The sequence below is a fragment of the Megascapheus bottae genome, chromosome 9 (genome assembly GCF_031878675.1).
Source record: "Megascapheus bottae isolate mThoBot1 chromosome 9, mThoBot2.hap1, whole genome shotgun sequence".
NCBI lineage: Eukaryota > Metazoa > Chordata > Mammalia > Rodentia > Geomyidae > Megascapheus > Megascapheus bottae.
The window spans coordinates 13,501,113-13,526,349 of record NC_143517.1 but is presented as its reverse complement, the minus strand read 5'-3'; the positions used below and the strand labels follow the sequence as shown (position 1 = coordinate 13,526,349).

General features: G+C 39.2%; 1 protein-coding gene across 1 annotated transcript in view; it reads left to right on the top strand.

Moving 5' to 3' along the window:
- The window catches only part of Ggh (gamma-glutamyl hydrolase), a 33,708-nt gene extending 13,958 nt beyond the window's left edge, over nt 1-19,750 (top strand). The window contains exons 5-9 of the mRNA XM_090338873.1: nt 1,492-1,630; nt 6,221-6,327; nt 6,408-6,498; nt 15,063-15,197; nt 18,937-19,750. Coding sequence (XP_090194999.1) covers nt 1,492-1,630; nt 6,221-6,327; nt 6,408-6,498; nt 15,063-15,197; nt 18,937-19,058 — 594 coding nt within the window. The 3' untranslated portion in view covers nt 19,059-19,750. The remainder of the gene's footprint in view (nt 1-1,491; nt 1,631-6,220; nt 6,328-6,407; nt 6,499-15,062; nt 15,198-18,936) is intronic.
- The last annotated feature ends 5,487 nt before the right edge of the window (nt 19,751-25,237 follow it).

Genomic DNA, 25,237 nt, shown 5'->3' with positions numbered 1-25,237 from the left:
AGTTTATTATCATTTCATTTTTCACTGAGTGTTATCCATCTGTTATTAATTCTCTTTAAAAATTTTAATTAAAAAATTCTCACTCTATATCTCATAGGCAGAATAAAAATAATAAATATCTACTTTTTTTGGCCAATTCCTGCTGTCCCATTGATCTTGCTTCCCAGTTATGTGTAGCTAGAAAACATAGCTTTTGTTTCAGAAGAAGTCAGTGATAGTTTATTTTGAGTGACCAAAGCCCTGGAACACAATATCAGGTTACCTTAAATAATATATTTGGATGTAGAAGAAGGCACACTAGCTTTTATAGAACAGAGAGGTGTCATGCATTAACACTTTTTTCAGTGACATTGGTGAGTGCATAGTTGGGTAGGCTATAGAGTTGTAGGTTTCACATGTTAGAACTTTCTCAGCTTTAGGATTAAGGGAAGCTAAAAGTCTTCTAAGTTTAGCAGTACCTTCCAAAAGTGGTATCTTGTACTCACATGGATGTTCATTATATATATTGATAGCTATTAAAGGATAACCCCATATGCTGTTGGCTCTTCATCTGTGATATTTCATCTCTCCAATCATAGTATTCTATTCTAATCTGCAGGATCTTCATCACAGATGGGTTTATTTGAAAACCTTTAGTTCATACATTTTAGAGTACATGAATCAAACATGAAGAGCCTCTGATTATTTGTTTAAAAATGCCCAGTGGATGGGCCGGGAGTTTGGCCTAGTGGAAAAGTGCTTGCCTAGCATGCATGAAGACCTGGATTCGATTCCTCGGTGCCACATACATAGAAAAAAGCCAGATGTGGTGCTGAGGCTCAAGTGGTAGAGCTCTAGCCTTGAGAAAGTCCAAGGACAGTGCTCAGGCCCTGAGCTCAAGCCCAGGACTGGCAAAAAAAATGCCCAGTGGGTTACCTTTGTAATATAGGGTGCTCAGGAAACTGAGATTTAAGGAGTTTGGTTTGAGCCCAGCTCAGGCAGGGAGGTCTGTGAGATTCATATCTCCAATGAACCAACAAAAAAGCTGGAATGGAGCTATGGCTCAAGTGATAGAGTGCTAGGCTTTGAATGCAAATAGATCAGTGACAATACCCAAGCCTGAGTTGAAGCCCCAGGACTGGCACATGAAAAATGCCCATATTCTACCTTGCTTACAATCTTTACTCTTTCTCACCTTAACTATTAACATCAGTTTTATAGTGGACCTAGTATCTTGCTAACTCTCTGTTACATATTACCCTAAGTAACTGCTTTAACATTTGAGACATTCACTTAATAACTTTTAATAGCTGGATTGAATAATTTTTGGCCTTTTCCAGTCTGTCTGGGTCTTTGGTCTGATAGTCTATTTATGAATTCTGGGAAAGTCTGCAAGAAATCCATGCATGCTTAACTCATGTGCCTCGGTGGTAATAACAAGATACCATTTTTGTTTAAAAATTTTTTTTTGCACAAACTTAGTTTGTTCTCTTTCTGTCTCACTGTCCACAGAGTTTTGATGATGGAGACTACTTTCCTCTGTGGGGCACATGCCTTGGATTTGAGGAGCTTTCGTATCTGATTAGTGGGGAGTGCTTACTAACTCTCACAGACACTTTCTCAAAGACATTGCCGCTGAACTTCACTAAAGGTGAGAATACTCTTTCAAACTTTAAAAATGGGCTTTAAGAATAGGATTGGGTGGCAGCAAGAGTCAGTCAAAAACCCATATCAAAGGATGTGCATGGTTCCCTTGGTATTTGTTTATGAGGATGACTAGAGGAATTCTCAATTTTTTTAAAAAGTCTTTTTGATTATTTTATTTTTGAGTTAGAACATATTTGTAGTATGAGAAGGCGTTCATTGTGATGTCTTCATACATGCACAAAGCTGTACTTTGAACAAATTTACTGCTTCCATCATTTTCTAGTTCTTTCCTTCATTCCTCTACCCTTTCGGGATTTATTATATTAAATTATATATAATATATATATGCATGTATTTTGTGCATGCATGATGTCTCTTGAACCTCTTCACCCCTCAGTATCCCTTTCTTCCTCCTCCTCAACTCTCACTACCCCCCACATTCAATAATTTTGAATGTTGATGATACTTGTATGTATACTAGTTATATACAGAGCCATGCATAATTAAGATCTTGAGATTGGTCCTGGTTTTGAATCCTCACTTTCTCCCTATAACTTTGTGCAATTGTTTTTATTACTTTTAGCTGTAAATTCTTCATTGCAAAAGGAACTACCTTTTAGGAGTTTTGGTAAAAATTAAACAAGGTGATGTTTTCTGCCCAAAATGCTCAGTACTTCTTACTATAATTAAAAATAGTTTTAACTTTTCCCCCTCAACTGTATACTTTGTGTTAATTCCAATTGGGTAGACTGTAATTTGACTCACTAAAAGTGGAGTTAGTACAGATCCCATAAAGGGCAAGGAGAAGTAATGCATCTAGTACTGATGAATGTAACTGTAACCCTTCTATCCATTATCCTGACAATAAAAAATTAAAATTAAAAATAAATAAATAAATGGCAAGGTGCCCAATAAGACTGATAATATTTGAGATGTCAAATCAGGAGTCTTTCTTAGAAGGCCAGTGACTGCAAGTGGATTCTTGTCATAAAGATCTGCAGGCCCGCGAATACCACTTAACACGGTCAGAAAACTGAGAGCCATGAGAGCAGAAAAGGAAAGAAAGAGCAGAAAAACAATGCCAACAAACCAGGTCAGCTCCATTGGAGAGCTGAAGGGGAATGCTATGTTGATCGGAGGAGAGCCAAGAGACAAGACATGAGCATATAGGAGACAGGTGACATGGCATCCCTGTGCCTGAGCTGGTGTGGGCCTTGACAGGGTAAGGTCAGGGGCGGGTCACTGGGAGCTTGAGAGTTTATGGTCCAGTAACTTATTGTCCAAGTCCCCACCCATTACCTGGGAATTCAAGCACACCCATCACCTGGGAGGTAAGACTTCCCTGCCTTCACTGTGAAGGCAAGATGTTGCCAGTTAAACTTAGTACCCTATCATCTACCATGTGGCCAAGATGGTGACAGTTAGAGTCAGCATCCTTACTTCAATAATCCCCCCAAATCACACCCTTACACCACCCACTCTTTCCAACTGCTACCTATCTGGAATTCCTAGGCTTCTCACATTTCATAATGTTGTACAATGACTCACAGAACTCAAGAGAGTGCAGTATTTGCTTACCAATGAGGAAGTCCAATGAACTTTCGTGTCTAAAGTTTTTATTGGGGTTTCAGCATGATTGATTGAAAGATTGGCCATTGGAGTGAACTCATGTTCCAGCCACTTTTCTATTTTCTGTGATTGATTACTTACAACTCTTTAATCTTGTCATCATTGTGTGTGTGTGTTTGTGTCTGTGTCTGTGTCTGTCTGTCTGTCTGTCTGTCTGTCTGTCTGTCTCTCTGTCTGTCTCGGTCATAGGGTTTGAACGCTACGCCTGGGTACTGTCCCTGAGCTCTTCAACTCAAGGATAGTGCTCTACCTTGAACCACAGCACCGCTTCTAGTTTTCTGGTGGATAATTGGAGATAAGAGTCTCATAGACTTTAGTGCCTGGATTGGCTTCGAACTGTGATCCTTAGATCTCAGCCCCCTGAGTAGCCATCGGGCGACTCTTGCCAATTTCTTTCTTTCTTTCTTTCTTTTTTTTTTTTTTTTGCCAATCCCACTCTTGAGCTAAGGGCCTAAGCACTGTCCTTGGGTTTTCTCAAGGCTAGAGCTCTACCACTTGAGCCTCAGCACCACTTCCAGCTTTTTTCTCTGTATGTGGTACCAAGGAATCCAACTGGGTCTTTGTGCATGCTAGGCAAGCACTCTACCATAGGCCAAACTCCCGGCCCCTTGCCAACTTTTTTTTTTTTTTGCCAGTCCTGGGGCTTGAGCTCAGGGCCTGAGCTCTGTCCTTGGACTTTCTCAAGGCTAGAGCTCTACCACTTGAGCCTCAGCACCACTTCCGGCTTTTTTCTATGTATGTGGTACTGAGGAATCGAACCCGGGTCTTCGTGCATGCTAGGCAAGCACTTTAACCACTAGGCCAAACTCCTGGCCCCCTTGCCAACTTTTTTATAATCAGATAATCTAGGGACCTTTTAGTCATTTCATGGTACCAGGAGCATCATTCTTACCATTCCTGTAGTTTTAGATGAGGCAAGAGATTATGCCTAGCAGTATAAGGAGCCCCATGGGTTCTGTACTTTGTGTCACCTCTCCCTCTGCTACTACCCTTCCTTGCTCAGCCTGTTCCTTGAGCCTCACCTGGACAGGAAGGCCTAGCGCTGTTGGATTGCTAGGTGGTATAAATATAAGCAGATAATGATCCCTTGTAGGTTGATTATCTGATCTCTGGATCTTCATGTTTTACTACTAGGAACTATTTCTGTTTTCTTTTGGAAGGAAGGAATAGTGGTCCAACATAGAACCTTAGGAATGCTTTTATACTTTTTTGTGTGTGTGTCAATCTTGGGGCTTGAACTCAAGTCTGGGTGCTGTCCTTGACTTTTTCCCTTAAGGTTAGATCTGTACCTCTTGAGCCAAGCTCCACTTTCACCTTTTTGGTAGATAACTGGCAATAAGAGTCTCATGGACTATTTTTTTTATTATTTCTTTTTTATTGTAATTAGTAAAAGGGTTACATGATATTTGCCAGATAGAAGGTGTATTAATTCACATACATTGATACCCTTTCACATGTCTTGGTACCCATTACCCTCCCCCCCACACCCTCCACCCTCATGGACTATTTTTGCTCAGGCTGGTTTCGAACCAAGATTTCTCAGCCTCCTAAGTAGCTAGGATTACAAATGTGAGTCCCTGATACCTAGATACTTTACTCTTTTTTTTGTGTGTGTGTGTGGATCATGGGGCTGGATCAGCCTGGGCCTGGGCGCTGTCTCTTAATTTTTCGGTTCAAGGCTACCACCCTACCCTTGAGCCAAGACAGGTAAGAGTCTCAGGTCCTTTTGTGCCCAGGCTGGCTTTGAACCTTAATCCTCAGATTTCAGCCTTCTGAGTAGCTAGGATACAGGTGTAAGCCACCGCCCCAGCTTGACACTTTACTCTTTGAAAGAGCTTTCTTCCATTATCTCATCTAATCCCTGCAAGAAATATGTGTGAAGTACATGTTGAAGTACATGTTTTGGTCAGACTATTTTGGTGACATGTTGCAAAAGCACAGTTTATGTACAGACACTCTCTTGGGAGCCATTATGTCTCTACTGGAACAACTAGCACTAAGGCTTGAACATATGAGGACTTAAAAAGAAAAAAACCAACTTTCCACTGGTATTTCACTCTATGTGTTTCTATAAAGTTGACAGTCAGGGTGCTGGTGGCACACGCCTGTAATCCTAGCTACTTAGGAGGCTGAGGATCTGTGGATTGGTTTCCAAGCCAGCCCAGACACAAAAAGTTGGTGAGACTCTCATCTCCAGTTAACTACTAGAAAACTGGAAGCGGCACTGTGGCTCAAGTGTTAGAGTGATAGCCTTAAGCTTAAATGCACTCTGGACAGTGCCCAGGTCCAGAGTTCAAGCCCCATGACTGAAAAAACATCTATAGTTAACAACTATAGTATATTGCTTTTTTGATCTGTTTAACTAAGTACAAAGATTTTGGCTTGGTTAATGTTCTTTTCTGTACATTGTTGGTCTCTCCCTGTCTTTCTCTTTCTTTTTTCTTGAGTTAGAAATTTTAGATCCTTCCTTGGATAAAATAAATATATACACATTTGGAAAGGAAAGTTTCCCTTGCTTTTCAGAGATGTCTGAGGAGCTGAAGTTAGGATTCTCTGCTTATATACAGGCATTTGAACAACCCTACTTCCTTGCTGACATTTGTTACTTTGTACCTTTTTGACTAAGGCCAAATTTGTGAAGTTATGGATGCAAGTCAATGTCTTATTGTAGTTTTAATTTGCATTTCCCAGTGACTAGCCTACATAAGCTTTTAATTTACATATCAAGGAAAAAGAGTCTCTGTTTATTCCATGGTTAACCTATAAGTTTTTCTATCAGAAGAATTTCACTTATTCATTTTAAAATGTCAAAGAAAGGGACTTAAGTTTGGAGCATATTTGAACACATTTTGTGCTTGACTGACGTGCAAATGCCATGTTTTGCTTATGACTTAGTCGTCTTGATAATGGCTTCATTGGCTACAGGTAAATTGACTTATTCTTTTTTGTGCTTACATTAATTTAGGTGCATTACAGAGCAGAATGTTCCGGGATTTTCCTCCTGACTTATTGCTGTCATTAGCCATAGAACCTATGACTGCAAATTTCCACAAATGGAGCCTCTCCGTGCAGGTATCATATCAGTTACACAATGACTCCAAGACTTTCTGAGTAAATAACCATTAATCGTTTTGTTTTATTTTTATATCTAGAATTTTACAATGAATTCAAAGTTAATGAAGTTTTTCAATGTGTTAACTACAAATACAGATGGCAATCTTGAGTTCGTATCATCAATGGAAGGTAAATGTGTTGCTTCAGGGATAGTTTGTTAATACTTTATTACTTTGATTTTTTTTTCTCTCTCTATGAAGATAGGGTCTCACTGTTCTTCAGGCTGACCACGGACTCTTGATCTTCTTGCCTCCTCTTCTTGAGTACTGGGATTGCAGGTTGTGTATCTTTTCTTGTGAATCAGAACATCCTGCTACTCTTGAACAAGGAATTGGTGCATTTCTGGAAAAAGAAGACATGTCCATGTTCCAAATGAGTTCTAGTTTCTGGGGTTATTTTGTAGAATGAGGTGATGAAGGTGAAAAAAGTACTGAGAGGAGAGAGGATGAAGACGTAAGCACTGAAATTGACTTCTATTTCTAGGTGTATTACACACATAAGTACTTCAGTGGTGTCCTTAAGAGAATAACAAAAACTGTGGCTGCTGGAGAAAAATATGTTTTACAAATAGATTGATGAAGTAGGAAGAAAAAGAGGTTATTCAGGGCTACTTGCTATTTGTTTGTTGGTTGGTTGGCTATAACACTTGAGGCTTGAAGTCAGGAAGTGGGTACTGTCCTTTAGGCTTTTTGCTCAAGGCTAGACCTCTACCACTTGAGGTATAGCTCTATTTCTGGATTTCTTTTTTTGCTGATTAACTGGAAATAATAATAACACAGCCTTCCTGGCCCAGGTTGGCTTCTAACCACTTAGAATCCTGAGTAGCTAGGATTATAGGCATGAACCACTGCAACCTGATTTACCTGTGGCATTTAAATCAGCATTATTGTTAAATGAGAACTTGAGACAAAGCTAAGGGCACCACCCTTCATGAAAAGAACCTATAGACTAGGACTTGAAAGTCTATGATTATGATAAAAGGGTAAACTGAGAATACGCCAAGGGAAAATTGCGCTGAGGGAGTGGGATATGGTTGGGTGAATTAACCTGGAGTAGTCATAATGGTAGGTTAGTTTTCTAGTGTGAATGCATCCTGATGAGGTTGGACGTTTGTTTAAAGTTATCTCAGAGTGGTAATATTCTCATAGATCGGGCCCCATGGCATGTTGACACTTGAGTTTTGGAGGAATATGAGCATTTCATGAATGGAAATCACTAATGGACAAGGAAGCAAATTACTATGTATGAAAACTTAGCAGAACACCAGATTGAGTTGGCCTTTTACAAATTTAAGATGTTAGAATTATGAGATATAGTATAGTCACTTACAGTTTTATTTTAATTTCTAAATGAAAACATTTTTGTTTGTTGTTCATTGGAGGGCATGAACTCAGGGCCTGGATGCTGTTCCTGAGCTTTTTCAATCAAGTCTAGTGCTTACACATTGTAGCAGCATCACTTCAGGTCTTTTGTTGGTTAATTGGAGATAAGAGTCTTACAGACTTTCTTGCCTGGGATGACTTTGAACTGAGATCCTCAGATCTCAGCCTAATGAGTAGCTAGGATTATAGGCATGAGCCACCGGCACCTGGCTAAAATGAAAACTTTTAAAGTGAAAATAGAAAATCTTGAAGTGAAATGAGGTTTAAGTGGTAGAGTGCCAACTTTGAGCAAAAAAGCTCAGAAACAGATCTCAAGCCCTGAGTTCAAGCCCCCTTATGGTAGCAAAGATAAAGAAAAAAAAAGAAGGAAATTAAAATGAAAAACTTTAAGAAGAAGCTTAAATATAAGGAAAGATCAATGAACTAGATCTGAAGGAATATCATACACAGATACTAAAGTAAAATGTATTGATACAATGATTAGAATCTGGAGACCAGAGTTGAGTCTTCTTACATTCTAGCCAAAACTCTGGATGGGAAAGGAAAAAGTACAAATAGACTCCATTTTTTTTTAAAGAGTAAGCCAGTTTCCAGTGGTTCATTGCTCTACTTCTAGCTACTCAGGAAGACCTGAAGATCTGTGGTACGGAGTTATCCTTGGTAAGAAAATTTGAGGTATTCCTATCTCCAAAGCAACCTACAATGAGTAGGGCTGGAGATCCTGGCTCAAGTGGTAAGAGCTAATGCCTAACAAGCATAGGCAGATGTTCAAACCCTACTACTGCTCTCAGTCAGTGAGATGAATAAAAGACTCAAGTGGAAAGGAGAACTAGAAAAAGGTTTTGGAGGAAATATAAATATAATGATCTTGTGTAAGGGCAGAAGCTTTCAAGACACAATGAAATTACAAACTATAAGGGGAAAGACTGATGAATTCAATCCAGTTAAGAAGTGATGGTCACCAAAAATACAAAATTGAGATATTTCTAATCTATATAACTGAAAAAAGGATCCGCTTGTATTAAATATAAAAGTAAAACAGTGAGTTAAGTGGGAAAAGAAGCTAATTACACATGGGGAAAGAGATTTGAATAGGTACTTTGGGAACAAAATTTAGGTGTCCTGTAAATACATGGTTGCATGGTTCAAGAAGATGAGTTGCTCAGTATAATTTTAATTAGGAGCATGCAAATGGAAGCAATGGCAGAAATCCATCTCAAACCTGCAAGATTGCAAAATTATGGCTGTCAGTTACAGGTTCCGCCCAGGGTGTGGCATAGCATGCATTCACGCAGGTAGGATGGGAGGAAAGGGGCGACAACTACACTGAAAAATATTTTCTAGTGTTATTGGGTAGGAGTTCAATTCAAATCTTACCCTGTGCATGAAAGTGTACATGGTGCTATTATTTATGCTGGCCCCAAAGGAGAAACAATACAAATTGCCAAGGATAAATAAATAAATAAATGTGTTGGAATACTGAAGGTGGCTTTCACCATATTCTGCAGGAATTTTGGAACAATTTTGAGCTAAAGGAGATACAAAGAAACACATGCTTTGTTGGTATGTTGTTATTTATGTGATGATCAAAACTGGTTAAAAAAAAGAAACCGTAGAGATAGGAAGAAAGACGTGATGAGTAATTTACTGCAATAAAACTCTCTGAGCTGACAGGAAGGCAGTACAGTGTCCGGGGAGATCTTTTGGGGACTTTTGAAGTATTAGTCATTTTTTTCTTTTCTGATCTGGATATTAGACATTTGGATAATCAGATACTTGTTTTGTTTCTTAATCTGCTGCTGCTGCTATGTTTTCTCATTTTTATTTTATTTTATTTTTTTCCAGTCCTGAGACTTGAACTCAGAGCCTGAGCACTGGTCCTTAGACTTTCTCAAGGCTAGCAATCTACTACTTGAGCCACAGCACCATTTCTGGCTTTTTCTATGTATGTAGTACCGAGAAATTGAATCTGGGTCTTCATACATGCTAGGCAAGCACTCTACCACTAGGCAAAACTCCCAGCCATGGGAAAAATATGTTTTCTCATATTTTTAAAAGAATGGTTTTATGTTTTCAGTTTTAGAAATTTTTGGCAGAGGAAAGAATTGACAAATAAAAGAAGAATATAGGGAAAATAGTGACCATTATATGACCTGAGCTTTTATCACCAATTAACACTTTGTATTAAGTCAGAGTCAGAAGAATTAAACCCTAATGGATAATCATGCCTTAAAGAATTGCCCCAGTAGCTGTTTTTCTTTCAGTAAAAGTCATGTTTAGGTTGGACACTGGTGGCTCATACCTCTAATCCTAGCTACTTAGGATTATAACTAAAAATCAACTCAGTCAGGGAAGTCCTTGAGACTCTTAGCCCAGTTAGCAAAATGCCAGAATTGGAGCTGTGCTTCACATGGTAAAGTACTAGTCTTGAGCAGAAAAAGCTAAGGGGCAGTACCCAGGCTCTGAGTTCAAGCCTCAGTATTCTAATACCAGCACACACACACGAACACGTACACAAAAGGTCATGAAGAGAGTTTAACATGCTAGACTATCAGCTGCATCAGTAACCAATGTTAGGAAACCTTAATACTGTTAAGCTGTCAAGCATATCCTATCCAGATAGTTTCTGTGAGGTAGAGTTAACTGTGATTTTTTTTGGTGGGCAATAAGATTTGAATGTAAGGCCTCAAGATTGTGAGGCTGTTCATCTACCAGTTGAGACATATTTGCAGTGAGGTAGAACCATGTCCGTGCTTAGAATGGCTGGATATGTTAGGAATTTTATTTTGTTAAGCTATAACAATGCTTTTCCATTTTTCTTTCTCTTTCTTTTTGCCTTTCCCCAGCAGTTCTTAGGGATTTTAAGCATCATGCTTGAAGGCAGAAATTCTACCACTTAATCTGTGTCTCTTAATTCCTTTGCGCTGGTTGTTTTCAAGGTAGAGTCTCCCGGTCTTAATACCAGGCTGGTCTAGGCTTCCTCATTACAGGATGTGACAGGCAAATGCCACTGCACCCAGCCATTGTATTTCTTTCAGATCTGGGTTAACAGATACATTCCACTGCACCCAGTCACCAAGCCATTCAATTGAAATGGCTGGCCTTGAACTGCTATCCCCCAATCTCTACCTTCTAATGGCTTAGATTGCAGATGGCCACAGAACCTGCTAAATGTTTTGTATTTTTTTAATTAAATATATGTCTCTGTGTGAGTATATATATGCATCTTGAATATTTCATTGGGTATATTGCCTTTAGGTCTATAGAATGTAGTTACAATAAATATAGGTAACAATAAATGCCTTGACATGCATAGCTAGGTGATGATTTACCTGGATGTTGTTTTATATAGACTTTGTCTCCTAACTCTCCCAGGACTATAAGCTTACATGGATCTTGTAAACACAGCTTGATGGGAAAGGGAAGACAGAGAGATGGGAGAAGCTAGAAGCAGTAAAGGGGCCTGACAAAGGATGGGTTGGGGATCTCTATCTATCTGCTTTGTGTACCAAATGAACTCTATGCTTGTCTTTGGGCCAGTGAGGCTAGGTGGAACTACCTGGAAGACAGGGTGGAGGAATGGAAAAAGTAGAATTAAGTGGGATTCAAAGATTGCCTGTATCACTATGTCTTTAGTGAGTTTTCTGTTGCTGAATACCAGAGAATAGCTTTATTGAACTCATGGTTCTGGAGGCTGGATAAATGCAAGAAATGGCTCAGGTATCTGCTGGTGTCTGTTGAGGCCTTCTTGCTACATCATAACATTGCTGAGTGTGTCACCTGGCAAGACAGAGAAAGCATGTCTCCCATTTCCTTTAGTTTTTATTTTTATTTTTGCCAGTCCTGGAGCACTGTCTTTGGGCTTTCTCAAGGATAGCAATCTAGCACTTGAGCTTTAGCACCACTCCTGGGATGGATTTTCTGTGCATGTGTTACCAGGGAATGGGATCCAGGGCTTCATGCATGCTAGGCAAGCATTCTACCACTAGGCCACACTCCCGGCCATGTCCCCCATTTCTTATCTTCCAGTAAAGCCACTAATGCCCTGGGATTAATCTTCCTGTCCTCATTTCATCCTCATTACTTCCCAAAGGTCCTCCCTCCATATACCGTCAGCATATGGTTTAGGGCATTGTTTCCAGCATGTTAATGTGAGGAGCACACCCCAAACCACAGCCCATTAGTCCAATAAGTGGGGTCATAATAGTAGCATACAAGGAATTCTGGGAAAGGTTTGTCAGCTCAGGGCAAAGTGAAGTTATCTTTTCTTCACCCCTGTTCCTCTCCTCTCCTGTCCTTTCTTCTCCTCCCCTTCCTTCCTCCCTCCCTTTCTTTCTTTCTTTCTTTTTTTTTTTTTGGCACCAGATAATGGTATCACCATTGACTAAATTTAGAAATTTGGACTCCACCTTCTTGCCCTCATCCTCCTAGTCTAGAAAATGCATTCCAGTTTCTGTTTCCTAGAGGTGTTTTGAATGTGTTTCCTCCCCCTGACTCAGTCGCCCTCATCCTTCTTCAGCATTAAGTATCTTGTAGCTGGATTGCTGTGGTCACCTAATCGTGTTCCCATAATGTATCTTGTGGTCAGCTTTGGTCATCCCGCTGATATCCCAGTTGGAGCATGCAGCCTGAACAAAGATCCTCAGCAGTTAGGGGATAGTGATAGTCTAGATTTACCCCATCCCTCTGCCTGCTTTCCTGCTTTTCCCTCGAGCCACCATTCCCTTAAGATCTCTTCAGCACGTGTTGCCCTCCAAACAGCAGTGTTTCTCACATGTTTTCTTTTCTTTAAAGCTCCATTCCATTCCACATGCTTCTGATGGACCCTCAGCTATATTGAAAGACTCAGGTCAGCTGTCAATCCTGAGAGGCCCTTCTCCATCATTCCTTCTCCTCCTGCTCTTCTGTTGTGCTCGCTTTGTGTTCCTTGGTAAAGTTTCTTTTATGTTTTATTTTTGTTTGTTTGTGTGCTTTTGGAGGATACTGGGGTTGAAATTAGAGACAACTTGCTGGAGTACTATACTGCTTGAGCCATGTCCCAACCCCATTTTGCTCTTGTTACTGTTCAAATAGCGTCTTGATTTTTGTCTCAAACCAGTCTTCTTCACTTTTCTACACAGCAGGAATGGCAGGTATGCACCACATATCAGTTTATTTGCTGAAATATGTTCTTGATAACTTTTAGCCTGGACTGGTGTTGAATGCTGGGGTTACAGGCATGAACTCCCGTGCCCAGTTGGAATGCCTCATATCACATGTATCACATGCCTCGTATCATGTGTTAAGTTCTGCATTTCCCCAAAGCCTCAGAGCTCCCACCGTTGGAGCTGTGTGCTATTCTGTTTCCAGAACTTGGGGTAAAAGTATTGAGTAAATGATGGTTTAAATAAAAGAATATTGAGTATGGACTCCTGCTCCATGGTTCTCCTGACTATGTCATCCTACAAGTATCTTTGAATATTTTATCACCAGAAAAAGTTCTAACGCTTTTAAGATGGGAAAATATTTATTCTCTTCCCATTCTTGAGGTTCTTGTTCCCAACTGGTGAGACAGGTCATGAATCCTACAACTCTCAGGAAACTTCACTGGTCTTTTAGTAATGCAGGCTATAAAAGAAGGCAAATTCTATTTCCTGATCTTCGTGTATATACTTATATCCCTCTGTATACCAGATTAAATCCTCATTAATCTTCATCATTTAAAACATCCAATTTCTTATATTTATTTTTTGGTCGGTCATGGAACTTGAACTCTAGGACTGGGAGTTGACCCTGAGGTCTTTAGCTCAAGGCTAGTGTTCTGCCACTTGTGCCACAGTGCCACTTCTGGTTTTCTGGTAGTTAATTGGAGATAAGAGTCTCATGGACTTTTGTGCCAAGGCTGGCTGGCTTTGAACTACGATTCTCAGATCTCAGCCTCCTCAGTAGCTTGTATTATAGGCATAAGCCACCCGTCCCCTGCAAAGGATTATTTCATTTCATTTTTCTTTCTTTTCCCTTTTCTTTTCTTTTTCTTTTTTTGTCAGTTGTGGGGCTTGAACTCTGGGCCTAGGTATTCTCCTTGAGTTTCTTCAGCTCAAAGGTAGTACTTTACCACTTTGAGCCACAGCACTACTTCATTTTTATTCTCAGTAATGATTTCCATATCCCAGAGAAATATCTACGCACAGGAATATCCACCTTTCAGTTGATTGTAGGTCATGTTACTTCCAAGTCACCTGGCTTGTGGGTCCCAGGTCAGAGCGAACAAAGGAGATGAGAAGAAAGCATGGGGTGATGGAGCCCATGCCCAGAGCTGCTTGCTGGCTTCACCTTGTATGCACCCCAACAAAGCTAGGATGAAGTGTTTACCTCTTGTAATCTGTGCTCCACTGGGAGAGAGTGGTGGGTTATGAGCGGAGAATTATCTACATGTAGCTAATTCTCTTCATTTCCTTTACACATTCTGGTGTTGTTATCAATGTATATCCAAAGAAACACATGTTAGAGGGGAGATGTTCTGTTAACAACAAGAGATGTGTGTATGAATTTTCAATGTGTATTACTGGAAATGCCAGTAAATATTACTTCACTGAAAATCTGTAGGAAGGGAGATGAGGAAGAGAACTAGATGGAGGAAAATTATATTATTAATCAAATGTATATTTAAGCCAGGGCTTGCAATTCTGTGGTGAGGGTTGTACTTAGTATATTTGAAGCCCTGGGTTCAGTCCATAAAACACTCCCTCCTCTAAAAAAACAGAGCCAAAATGTACATTTAAACTGTTAAATTGTTAAACTGGATATATTTTAAGGCTAGACTAGTGGCTTACACCTTTAATCCTAATCTATTTAGGAGACTGAGACCTGGAAGATTGCCATTCAAAGCCTGCTCAGGCAGGAAAGTTCTTTACATTCATCTACAAAATAACCAGTCAAAACCTAGGCTGGATTGGAGGTGTGGCTCAAGGGGTAGACTTCTGGATGTGAGCAAGAAAGCCAAGCAAGAGATCAAGTCCTAGTTCATTCTCAGTATCACAGGCACAAAACTGAACTATTTTACTTTACTACGAGTTGCAAGTGCAAATCAGTAACAGTTGGTATTGAAAATTTTTAGATTGACTGAATAAAAGTTATTTTGTGTTCAAAAGAATGTGTACCATTTTACTTAGATGTAGGGAGTTATATATAAAACAATGTTTATATGGTATGGTATGGTATAGGACATGAAAAAAGTAATATTCAAAGTAATTTAAAAGTGACATTAAAAGTAAACTAAAAGTAACATCTAAAGCCATTCTTAATACTTACTGGTTTGTACTCTTCTTTCAGGATACACATATCCAATATATGGGGTCCAGTGGCATCCCGAGAAAGCACCATATGAGTGGCACTCAAAAGGCATTTCCAATGCACCTAATGCTGTGAAGACTGCCTTTTATTTAGCAGAGTTCTTTGTTTCTGAAGGTAATACATGGGTACATAATTTTTTATCAATTTAGTATGGTTGATTTTTGTGGGGAGGAAGGTTGTTATTGGGATTTGAACTTGGGACCTTATAATTGGTAAACAGCCCTCTACCATGTAAGGCATGCAGCTGGCCCTTTTTGCATTGGTTATTTTTGACATAGGTTCTTGTTTTATGCACAGATAGCCTAGATGTTGATTCTCCTACTTATGTTTCCTGTGAAGCTTGGTAGACAAGCATATGTCTGTGCATCCATCCATGGGTTGAAATAGGGTCTTGACTTCTTCCTGGCCATGAACCACAATCCTACCATCTCTTGCCTCCCAGTAGTTAAGATCGCAAGCTTGAGCCTCTGTGCCCCAGTGTAGTTTGATAGGAAATTGCCCTTGTTTAGATTTGATTCTTGCCAGTCCTGGGGCTCGAACTCAGGGCCTGGGCACTTTCCTTCCATAGTTTATGTTCACGGCTAGTGCTCTGCCACTTGAACCACAGCACCACTTCCAGCTTTTTCTGTGTATGTGATATTGGGGAATGGAACCCAGGGCTTCTTGCATAGTAGGCAAGCACGCTACTATTAAGCAATCTTTTTTTTTTAAATCTAAAAGGTCCATTAAATCTATATATCATACTTAAAAGCTAATAATAAATAATGTGAAAAGCGGCAGCAAAATTGAGCTGTTCAGTAATCAGGAAAAGCCAAACTAGTTATTTGTGTCACGCATGATAAAGAAGGTTGAATTCTTGGACATTAACTTAACCAATTTCGAGAGTTCTTTTCTTTTTGTCTTTATTGATACTTTTTATTTAGATTTTTCTTCATTCTTATTATTTTTAAGAGAGCCTGAATTATGACAACCTGTGAGAATTAGGTGTTTTTGGTTTTCTTAGGATAGAAATGTTAAGCAATACCCACTAATCTATGCCTTTGAGGCTGCCTGCATGGAAGCCCTGGCACACTGGAGGAAATGACTAATGTTGCCCACCTTTTGGTGATGGGAGAACAGAAAATTTTCAGAGTATCTTATGTCTGTGGTTTAAATTGGGAGTTTTTTTTACATTTAATTTAATTTTATTGTAAGGGTGATGTTAGAGGGATTACAGTTACTGTATTAATAAGGTCATGACAACACTTCTTGTCAGACATCATCATCCACTCCCTTGTTTTCTCCCATGCTCCCTCTGTGCTCCCACCCATTGTTAAGTTCATTTCCAACACAGTGTCTGGTGAGTATCATTGTGCCATCGGTTCACCCTTTGTCCTTTATCTCACTATTTTCTTATTCCCCTTCTTTCCTAATTCAGATAAGCATATATACAAGACAAGGGATATCAAATAAAAACCAGTGACAACAGGAATTAAATCAAGGGGAAAAAAAGAAAAATATATTCACACAGTCTATTAAAAATCAAAAACAAAATAAGGAAACAACAACAAAACCTTTCTTGTTTCCGTACCTTAGAGTTCATGTCCATAAGCATCAGTTTATACAGTGCTAGGTGCACAACTATTGAGCTATCGTGATTCTCTGCTAGGACTATCGTAGACATTTAGTAATTACAAATGAGGGGTACCATGGAGCCTATGTTTCTTTGGGAGTTGAATTATAGGTGGTATTTTTCAGTTATTAGGGTAAGAGAGTTTACTAGGGCCAGGATAATACTCAGGCAAGCCTAGGCCATTTAAAAGATATCTGGAGACTTGTTTTTGTTACAACTCAAAGCTTGTCCCTAATTTATCTTATTTTATATTCTTACTTTTAAGCCAAACATTTCCTACTGGGTTCATTTTTCTTTAGGATCATGGATGGTTTCAAGACAAAAACTCCAAATTAAAAATGAAACAACAAAAGCCCTTCTAATGACATCAGTCTGTAGGATAATTTTCTGGTACTGCGGTTTGAACTCAGGGCCAGGTACTAGAGCTTGAACTCAGGGTGCTGTACCTTTGCTTTTTCTTTCAAAGTGGGTGCTCTGCCATTTGAATTGTAATTCAAAGCTGTAGCTTTACTTCCAACTTTTTGGTGGTTAGAGATGAGTCTCACAGACTTTCCTGCCCGGCCTAGCTCTAAACCGGATCTTATCCTCCTCATAGCTAGAATTAGAAGCATGAGACTCCAGAACTCTCAGCCTTTGCTGTAGTTTTAATCAGTGAAGCCACTGTGTCTTTATCTGCTAACATCCTTCCCTGTCAAAATGTTAAGAGGCCATCTTTATTTCCATGTTAGGATAAGGTGTGTGTCCTTACTTTCCATGTGTCTAGCTCTATCAGATGTCTCATGGTACTTCTTTGTAATTTCATAATTCTGCCTTATGTGGAGAATACCTCTGATTCTCCATCTGCCTCCTCTTCTCCAGTTTCTCCATCCTTATTTGGCTCTTGTGGCACCTTGATGAGTGCCCTTCTGTGTGTTTACCAGGCTGGGCTTCTCCAGGGTGAGGGCCCTGACTTGTCTCTCTCCCTAAACCCAGGCTCTGCTCAGTAAGTGTTTGAATGAACTGAGGAGAGGGTACAGCACAGGATCTGGTACAGGGCAAGTCCACCTGATGGCACAATAAGAGACTGTTGGTCTCAGATGCAGCGTCACTGGAGGACGTTCTGTGAAGGATTCCTCTTCTTGCTGGCCCTTGTTTTACTCACAGCTGATTTCAGGATGAAGTATAAAGTCATCTTTTGAAAACCTCCTTATCTGTTTTTTTCTCTTTCTTTCTTTTATTATGAAGGTGATATGCAGAGGGGTTACAGTTACTTAAGTCAGATAATGAGGACATTTCTTTATGAACAGTGTCACTCCTTCCCTCATTTTCTCCGTATTTCCACTCCTGAACACATTTCCAGCATAGTGTCTAGTGAGTGTCACTGCTGAATTGGTTCTCCCTTTGTCCAAGTTTATTTACTTCCTCTTTCCCTCCTCCAGTCAGGAGACTATATAGGACCGAGGTGACAGAAATCAAAAAGAGCAACAAAAGGGTAAAAAAATCAGAAGAAAAAAATGTCATTCTTTCTGATAGAAGCATAGAATTATATAGACATATGATTCATATATAAAATGTATAATATATAAATATATATGGTATATATATATTGTATATATACACATGTGTGTGTGTGTGTGCGTGTGTGTGCATACGCCCCATGTTTCCTTGTCCCATTCATCCACTGATGGGCATCTGGGGTTGATTCCATATCTTGGCTATGATAAATTATGCTGTAATAGTTGTGCTGATGTCTCTAGTGTGTCTCTAATGACCACAATCATTAGGGTAATCCTGTGATCATTAGGGTAAATGCCCAGGAGTGGAATTGCTAGATTTGCTAGGTTATAGAGAATCTCTTTGTTTAGTCTTTTAAGCAACTTATAAGCTGCTTTCTAAAGTGGTTGAACAAGTTTACACTCCCACCAACAGTGTAGTAGTGATCCTTCCTGGCAATATCCCTGCCAGTATCTGTATTATTAGATTTCTTGATAATGGTCATTCTAACTCAGGTGAGTGGAATCTCCATGTTGTTTTGATTTGCATTTCTTTTATGGCCAGAGATGTTGAACATCTCTTCATGTGTCTATTAACTATTCTTATATCTTCTTCAGGGAAGTCTTTAGCCCATTTATTGAGTTGTTGTTTGTTTGAGGATTTGTTACAAGGGGTTTACCTTTTTGAGCTCCAAGTATATTTTAGATAGGAGGCCCTTTCTGGTACATAGTATTTTTTTTTAAAGGAAATACTTTCTTTGTCTTACAGCTCGGAAAAACAACCATCGCTTTGAGTCTTCCCTTGAAGAGAAGGAATCCCTGATTTACCAGTTCTCTCCAGTTTATACTAGAAAATTTTCTTCATTCCAGCAATGTTATATGTTTGATTGAAAGTCAACAGAATAACTTTGGATAAGTCCTTGAGTCAACTGTTACAAATTGCTAATCATGGCTGTAAGAGAAAGCCAGAGATTTCTTCTCTATGTGACTGGCTTTGATTCTTTATCAAGAACATGATTTTCTATTGTATGTGATAATTCAATGACAAGACAGATAAATAATCAGTATTTTTCATAGAAAAGCCTTCTTTAACCTGAAGATTAGAAAAAATAAATTTATTAGGTGTACAAATATTTTATTTGGGTTTATTGACCTGGAAATAAATATTGTATAATTTCCTAATCCCATTTTTGCTAAGGATTTTTAAAATTCTACCTTTCCTTTCCTAGGATGTCTGTTTCCTTTGGTTATAAGGAATATTCTGTATTTCTTTGTAGTTTGTGGTAGGTGTATAGCAATATACACAGACAGCTCCTTGCCTGCTCTTTTTTATCAGTCATTGGATACATATCCTGTTAGTAGCTTTATAATCTTTTACAATGTGGACCTTTGGTAAATTTCTGTAACTTCTTGTAACAGAATTTTTCTCCGTGGAAAATGATTCAAAAACTATTGTGTATTTATTTTGGTACATTTTAAATGTATTTCTCCTATGTGTGCCACCCTTCTCTATAACGGAAATTTAAGAATTCCATTAGGAGAAGTAATTGGATAGAAAAGAATGAATTTCTGGTCTGTATTTAATCCATCTATGCTCATCTATGCTTTGGGCTTCTCAGAGCTGCGACTGGAGAAGACATGGGATACTGGGAAAGATGTAGGGGACATTGTGAATCGCTTTGGGGGCAGATGGAAAAAAGGAATAATCTGAAGATGCTGAGATAAATCATGTTTTTTTGGGTAATAAGGACAAAGGAAATGTAGAAACAAAAAAGGAATTATAAATGTCATCTCCAAGAAAGAATTTTAATAAAAATGTGTCAGATATGTTTTCTTTGTTGACTTTTTTGTTCTGAGTGCTGTTTCTGGGCAAGTTTGGGTCTGAATGGTCTTTTGTATCTTTATAGCCAAGGTCATGTCTGAATGACTGAGATCATGTCTTCTACCACTAGAAGAGGGATGTACTAGTACTACTCACCACACCCCTTTGCAATGGCATGTCATGTCATTATTCCTGCTATTATGCCCTTGAATGCTAGAATCTAACTACTCCCAAAGCATCTTACTGTCTATTGATCATGAGCAACGATGCAAGAAAATGGATACAATCTTGTTTTACACTCATGAAATTTGGCATTTTTTAAGACCATCACTGAGTTTTGAAGTCATTTGCTGGAATCACTTTATTCCAATAAAAGAATTTATATAGATATAGATATAGATATAGATATTGTGGCGCTAGTGATCCAACAAAGCTTTGCACAAGATAGAGAAGTGCACTCACTCTGAGCCACACTTGGTGCCCCAGGACTCTCAAAGTTGCCCATATTCTGCCTTCCACATATCATTTCCAGCAGAAAGTTCTTAGGAGCAGGGACTGAAGGGCAAGAATGAAAGCCAGGCTTTTCAAGAGAAAACTGCCCTCATCAAGTCAGATGCCACTGTATCAGTGGAAATGAGAGGCCCCTTGGTTAGAAGAGCCTGCTGCTGCTGAGAAGCAGTCTGGAGCCTTTAAAAGAAGGGCTGGCTACTTTTGGCATGTGCCTGATGCGTAGTCTGGAGGCTGAGGAGGGAATGGGTCATACACTTGCCAGCAGGTTGACAGCAGAGATAAAGGAAAAAAATGACCGAGGGCCTGTCCGTGTTGATTAGCAAAAGGAATAGCTAAAAAGAACAAAAGAAGAGACACAAGACATCCTCAGGCTTCAGCTTCTAAAGCTGTTTGGTTGAATGCCTGTTTAAGTTCTTACCACTTGCATTTCCCATTATTTCCTATGTAAAACACCTGAATGGTGTGGAAATATTGGTCTAAGTGACTGGTTCCGTAGTCATTTCTATTTAGGTTATACAGGGCCTAACGAGACCTTGCACAGGATGTTTTAGGACAATGCATGTCCAGTGTCTCCTTACTCCCTATTGCAGAGCTGTGAAACCCAAACCTTGTAAGTAAGCTGAGATTCTGGTTAGAATGGTCTTGTGCATTCTAGAAGTACAAATCACTCAGAAGTACACATCCTGTGGGTGCTTTCTGTCTAACAACTACAAAGACAACAGATCATTGAATTTTCTCAAAGGGAAAGAATTAAGGTCTTTCACTCTTTTGGAGATTTGTTGCTTTTATTTGGAGTTGAATCTTTTTACTACACTTATTCATTCTAAAGCTTTTTATTCCATTTACCATTTTCATGCTGAATAGTCTTAAAATTAACTGAAGTGTTTTGCAATAATACCTAGAAACACTAGATGTCAGAATAGAACCAGATAGCCAGGTGTTTATTATTTTCATTTGCAAAATAGATTATAGAAACACTACAACCTAAACAATGTTAACTGGTACCATTATTACTTTTATTTAAATAATACTGGCAGTAAACATCGTCTTAAATCAACTGCTGTATGTTTTTCATGCTGGTCTTCAAGGAAGTACTGGATAACTGAAAAAAATTAAGGACTTAAGGCTTTCACATACATAAATGCGTGGACTGAATATGAAATTTAAATCCCCTTTCTTCTGATACCAAATTGACAATGTTTAGGCTTAAGCAGGTTTTTTTTTTTCTGAGTGGTAGAACCAACTCCTCATATGTGAAAATCTGTGAGTATGTTCCTTGATCATCTGTGAAGCAGAGGGAGAGGTGCTTTAGTCAAACATGGATGCAGTTTATATTTTCCTCTACAGATTAAAGTTTTCATATTTTAAAGCTCTTCATGGCTTCTCCTTCAGTTTTAAGAAAAAGCCCTTAATTAGTTTTCCCCTCTTTTTTGATTTGCTAAGTTGTGCACATATTTGGCATGTTTTTAGGCTTCCACTTATCTGATATTTATTACAGTTTCTTTAAACAGTTTAGAGCTAGGATATTTCAACATTCAGAATTGCAATATAGTTTTTAAACAGTTTGCTATAGTTAGAGTTAGTATCTTCTGAAAGCTTTCTCATTTTATTGAGAAATTCAAGGGTTAGAACAAATTAGAGAAACTCAAAATGGAAAAGTTTGGCTCATCATAGTAAGCAATGGAAATTTGCTATTTACAGTCACTAAGTGTGAACAATATCTGTTTTGGGTTAGCTACCTTACCTCAGGGTTGCATAGAACTGTTCACAAATAAATCACAAATCTTTCTTGTCCAGTTCATGGCTCATATTTTCTGGCTTCTCAGATGGTAAGACACGAAGAATAATCAAAAGTCAAGAAGTCAAGTATAATTTCTGCTATTTCCTAAATGTAACTTTGGGCAAACCTTATCATTATTTAACCCTGAAACTTTACACTGTGAAAACTTAAGGTCCATTTATACTGCAAAGTTCATTTTTTTCTTTCTCTTTTTGTTTTCCTTTTTCTTTTTACTTTCAGTATGGTATTGATGCTTGAACTCAGGCCTCTCATTCCTACTTGGCTTTCTTTTAATTGTAATTAATAGAGGGGCCTACTTGGTTTTTTTACTCAAGGCTGTGTTTCTACCACTTGAACAGGCTTCCATCTCTGGCCTTTTGATGCTCAGAGCTCAGCCTCCTGAGAAGCTAGGATTATAGGTGTGAATCACCAGTGCCGTGATCTCCTTCAATTTTAAACCTCACAGTAAATATTTTTATAGACTCTGATAATTTGAAAAAAGTATTTGAGGAACTTAAAAAGTATATATATATATATATAATCATTATAAAGGTGATATACAGAGGAGTTATAGTTAGGTAAGCCAGGGAAAGAGTAGGTTTCTTTTTGGACTATGTCACTCCTTCTCTTGCTCTCAGGTTTTTCCTCCTGTCTCCATTCACAAGTTACAGGGTTCATTTTCCATATACTGTCTAATGGGTACCACTGCTGTATTTGTTCACCCTTTGCCCCATCTATCCTGCAACCTTTCTAACTAACAAGATAAAAGGAAGAGACAACAAAAGACAGCAACAACAAAAATCTCTTGTTTTCAAGAAGCATTTAATAGGGTTAAATAGCAATAGAAAGTTTTATCTTGAATTAGAAAGACATACACACAAATGTATAATTACCTTTCCAGTAGGTAAATCTATCATTCCAATTCTGCAACATGAAGAATGAACATTTTTTTGATTTCTTCTCTTGCCAAAGGCATCTATAAGTCTTTACCCAGAGACAACCAGAATATGCAAATCTGCTGGTGTAATTATAGTTACTGACCTTAATTATAAAAGAGCTTCATGAAACAAAATATTAATTATCTTAGACTACACATCAGTATAAGAAATAATGTATCAATTTTAAAAAATGAGTTAAGCGTAACTTGTTAGTTCCCCATGGAATGTTTTCTCAGTTGCAAATGTACTTTGTGTCCTTAGCACTTTGTGCTCACTCAGCTGGATCAAAAGCATGTTTTGGGATTTTTTTTGGCCTTCTTAGCTGGTTGGAACTTTGCCTTTAGGGAGCATTGGACAGCTGAGTTATTAAGCTGACCAAAGTCAGCTGACCAAGGTCAGGATGGATCAGTGTGTGCTGTCCTCACGGGAGCCCGGCCTAGGGCAAGAGCCCTCCTTCACACAGTCTAATGTGGGGTGGTGAGTCAGACTCCAAAGTGCACACAAGCAGCCAGGAAGTGAAAAGGCAATTCAATAACTGGCCAAAGGAACACGATTGAACTGAAAAATATTTGAAGTATAGGCAGGTTCCTACAAGCCTGGAGAGTCCAGGCCCAGGGCCCCAGGGTTGAAGGCTGTGGTAGGAGCAGTTCACAGCTTATTTTAGGGTATTTAGTATGGTGAGTAGAGACTTTCTTTCTTTCTTTCTTTCTTTCTTTCTTTCTTTCTTTCTTTCTTTCTTTCTCTTTCTTTCTTTCCTTATCCTCTTCCTCTCTTTTCCTTCCTTCCTCCCTTCTCCCCGTCTCCTCCTGCTTCCTTCCCTCTTGTCTCTCCCTTCCTCCCTTCCTTACATCCTTTCTTTTTTCTTATCTGTATATATTACTTGTACAAACACAGTTTCATTGTGACATTTTACATGTGTATAATGCATACAGATCAACTTACCACATCTGTTGCTCTCCTCACCATCCCTCTGACAGAATCCATCTACTTTAGCCATGTATTTGATGTAGGCCACTTTAAAGTAAGCACAGGTTGACAGTCTACTTCTCCCAACACTGAGGTTGTGATCTCTCTGTAGGTCTCTCTTAGATAATCAGCCATTGCTCTGTGCAAACCTCCTCTCCTCCAGGGTGTTCTGGTTTCTCTCTCAGAGACAGTTAGTACTCAGTGTGTTTTTTTTTTCCACATTCATGTACAGACTCCTTGGATATGTGGGCCTTGGAGGTGGTCTGTTTACCTTTGTGACTGACGGAGTACTCTATGAGGTAAGGATATAGGTCCGGACTTGGCTCAACAGGGAGAGTGTCTACTGCCTTGCCAGCAGTAGGATAGGACCTGCTGGCTGAAGATCACCCTACCCAGAACTCCCAAGTTCAAACTGGAAGCACTATCATATTGACTTTCTCCTTAAGCTATGATTTCCACAGCAGCTGTAAGAAACAATCAAGTGATGATTGAGTGTGTGTGTGTGTGTGTGTGTGAGAGAGAGAGAGAGAGAGAGAGAGAGAGAGAGAGAGAGAGAGAAAGAGAGAGAGAGAGAGAGAGAGAGAAAGAGAGAAAGAGAGACAGAGACAGAGACAAAGACAGAGACAGAGAAAGACAGAGACAGACAGAGATAGAGATAGAGAGGGAGACAGAGAAAGAGACACAGAAAAAAGGGATAGAGAGACAGAGAAGGCAAGAGGAGAGGCAGAGAAAGACAGAGAGAGAGAGTACAAGAACCTTGTGCTCTCGCTTAGCTTTGCTAAGCTTTTCCACAATGACCGTCTTACTCCTTTTCTGTGTATAAGAAGAGAAGGTAGAAGAACTAGGCCCCTGAATACCTCGAATACCTGTAAGGACAAACCCCATGAAGGCTTTGCTTCCCTTTATCACATGGGCTTCTGTTTGCAGTCACCATCAGGAGGCAGGCAGCAATGGCCTGATGTTGGGGCTGTGCCTCACCACTCAGGGTGACTCTAATGCATCTCTGGATACTTCCCAGCCAAGGTTATCTCATTCACACATGTCTCCCAGGGTG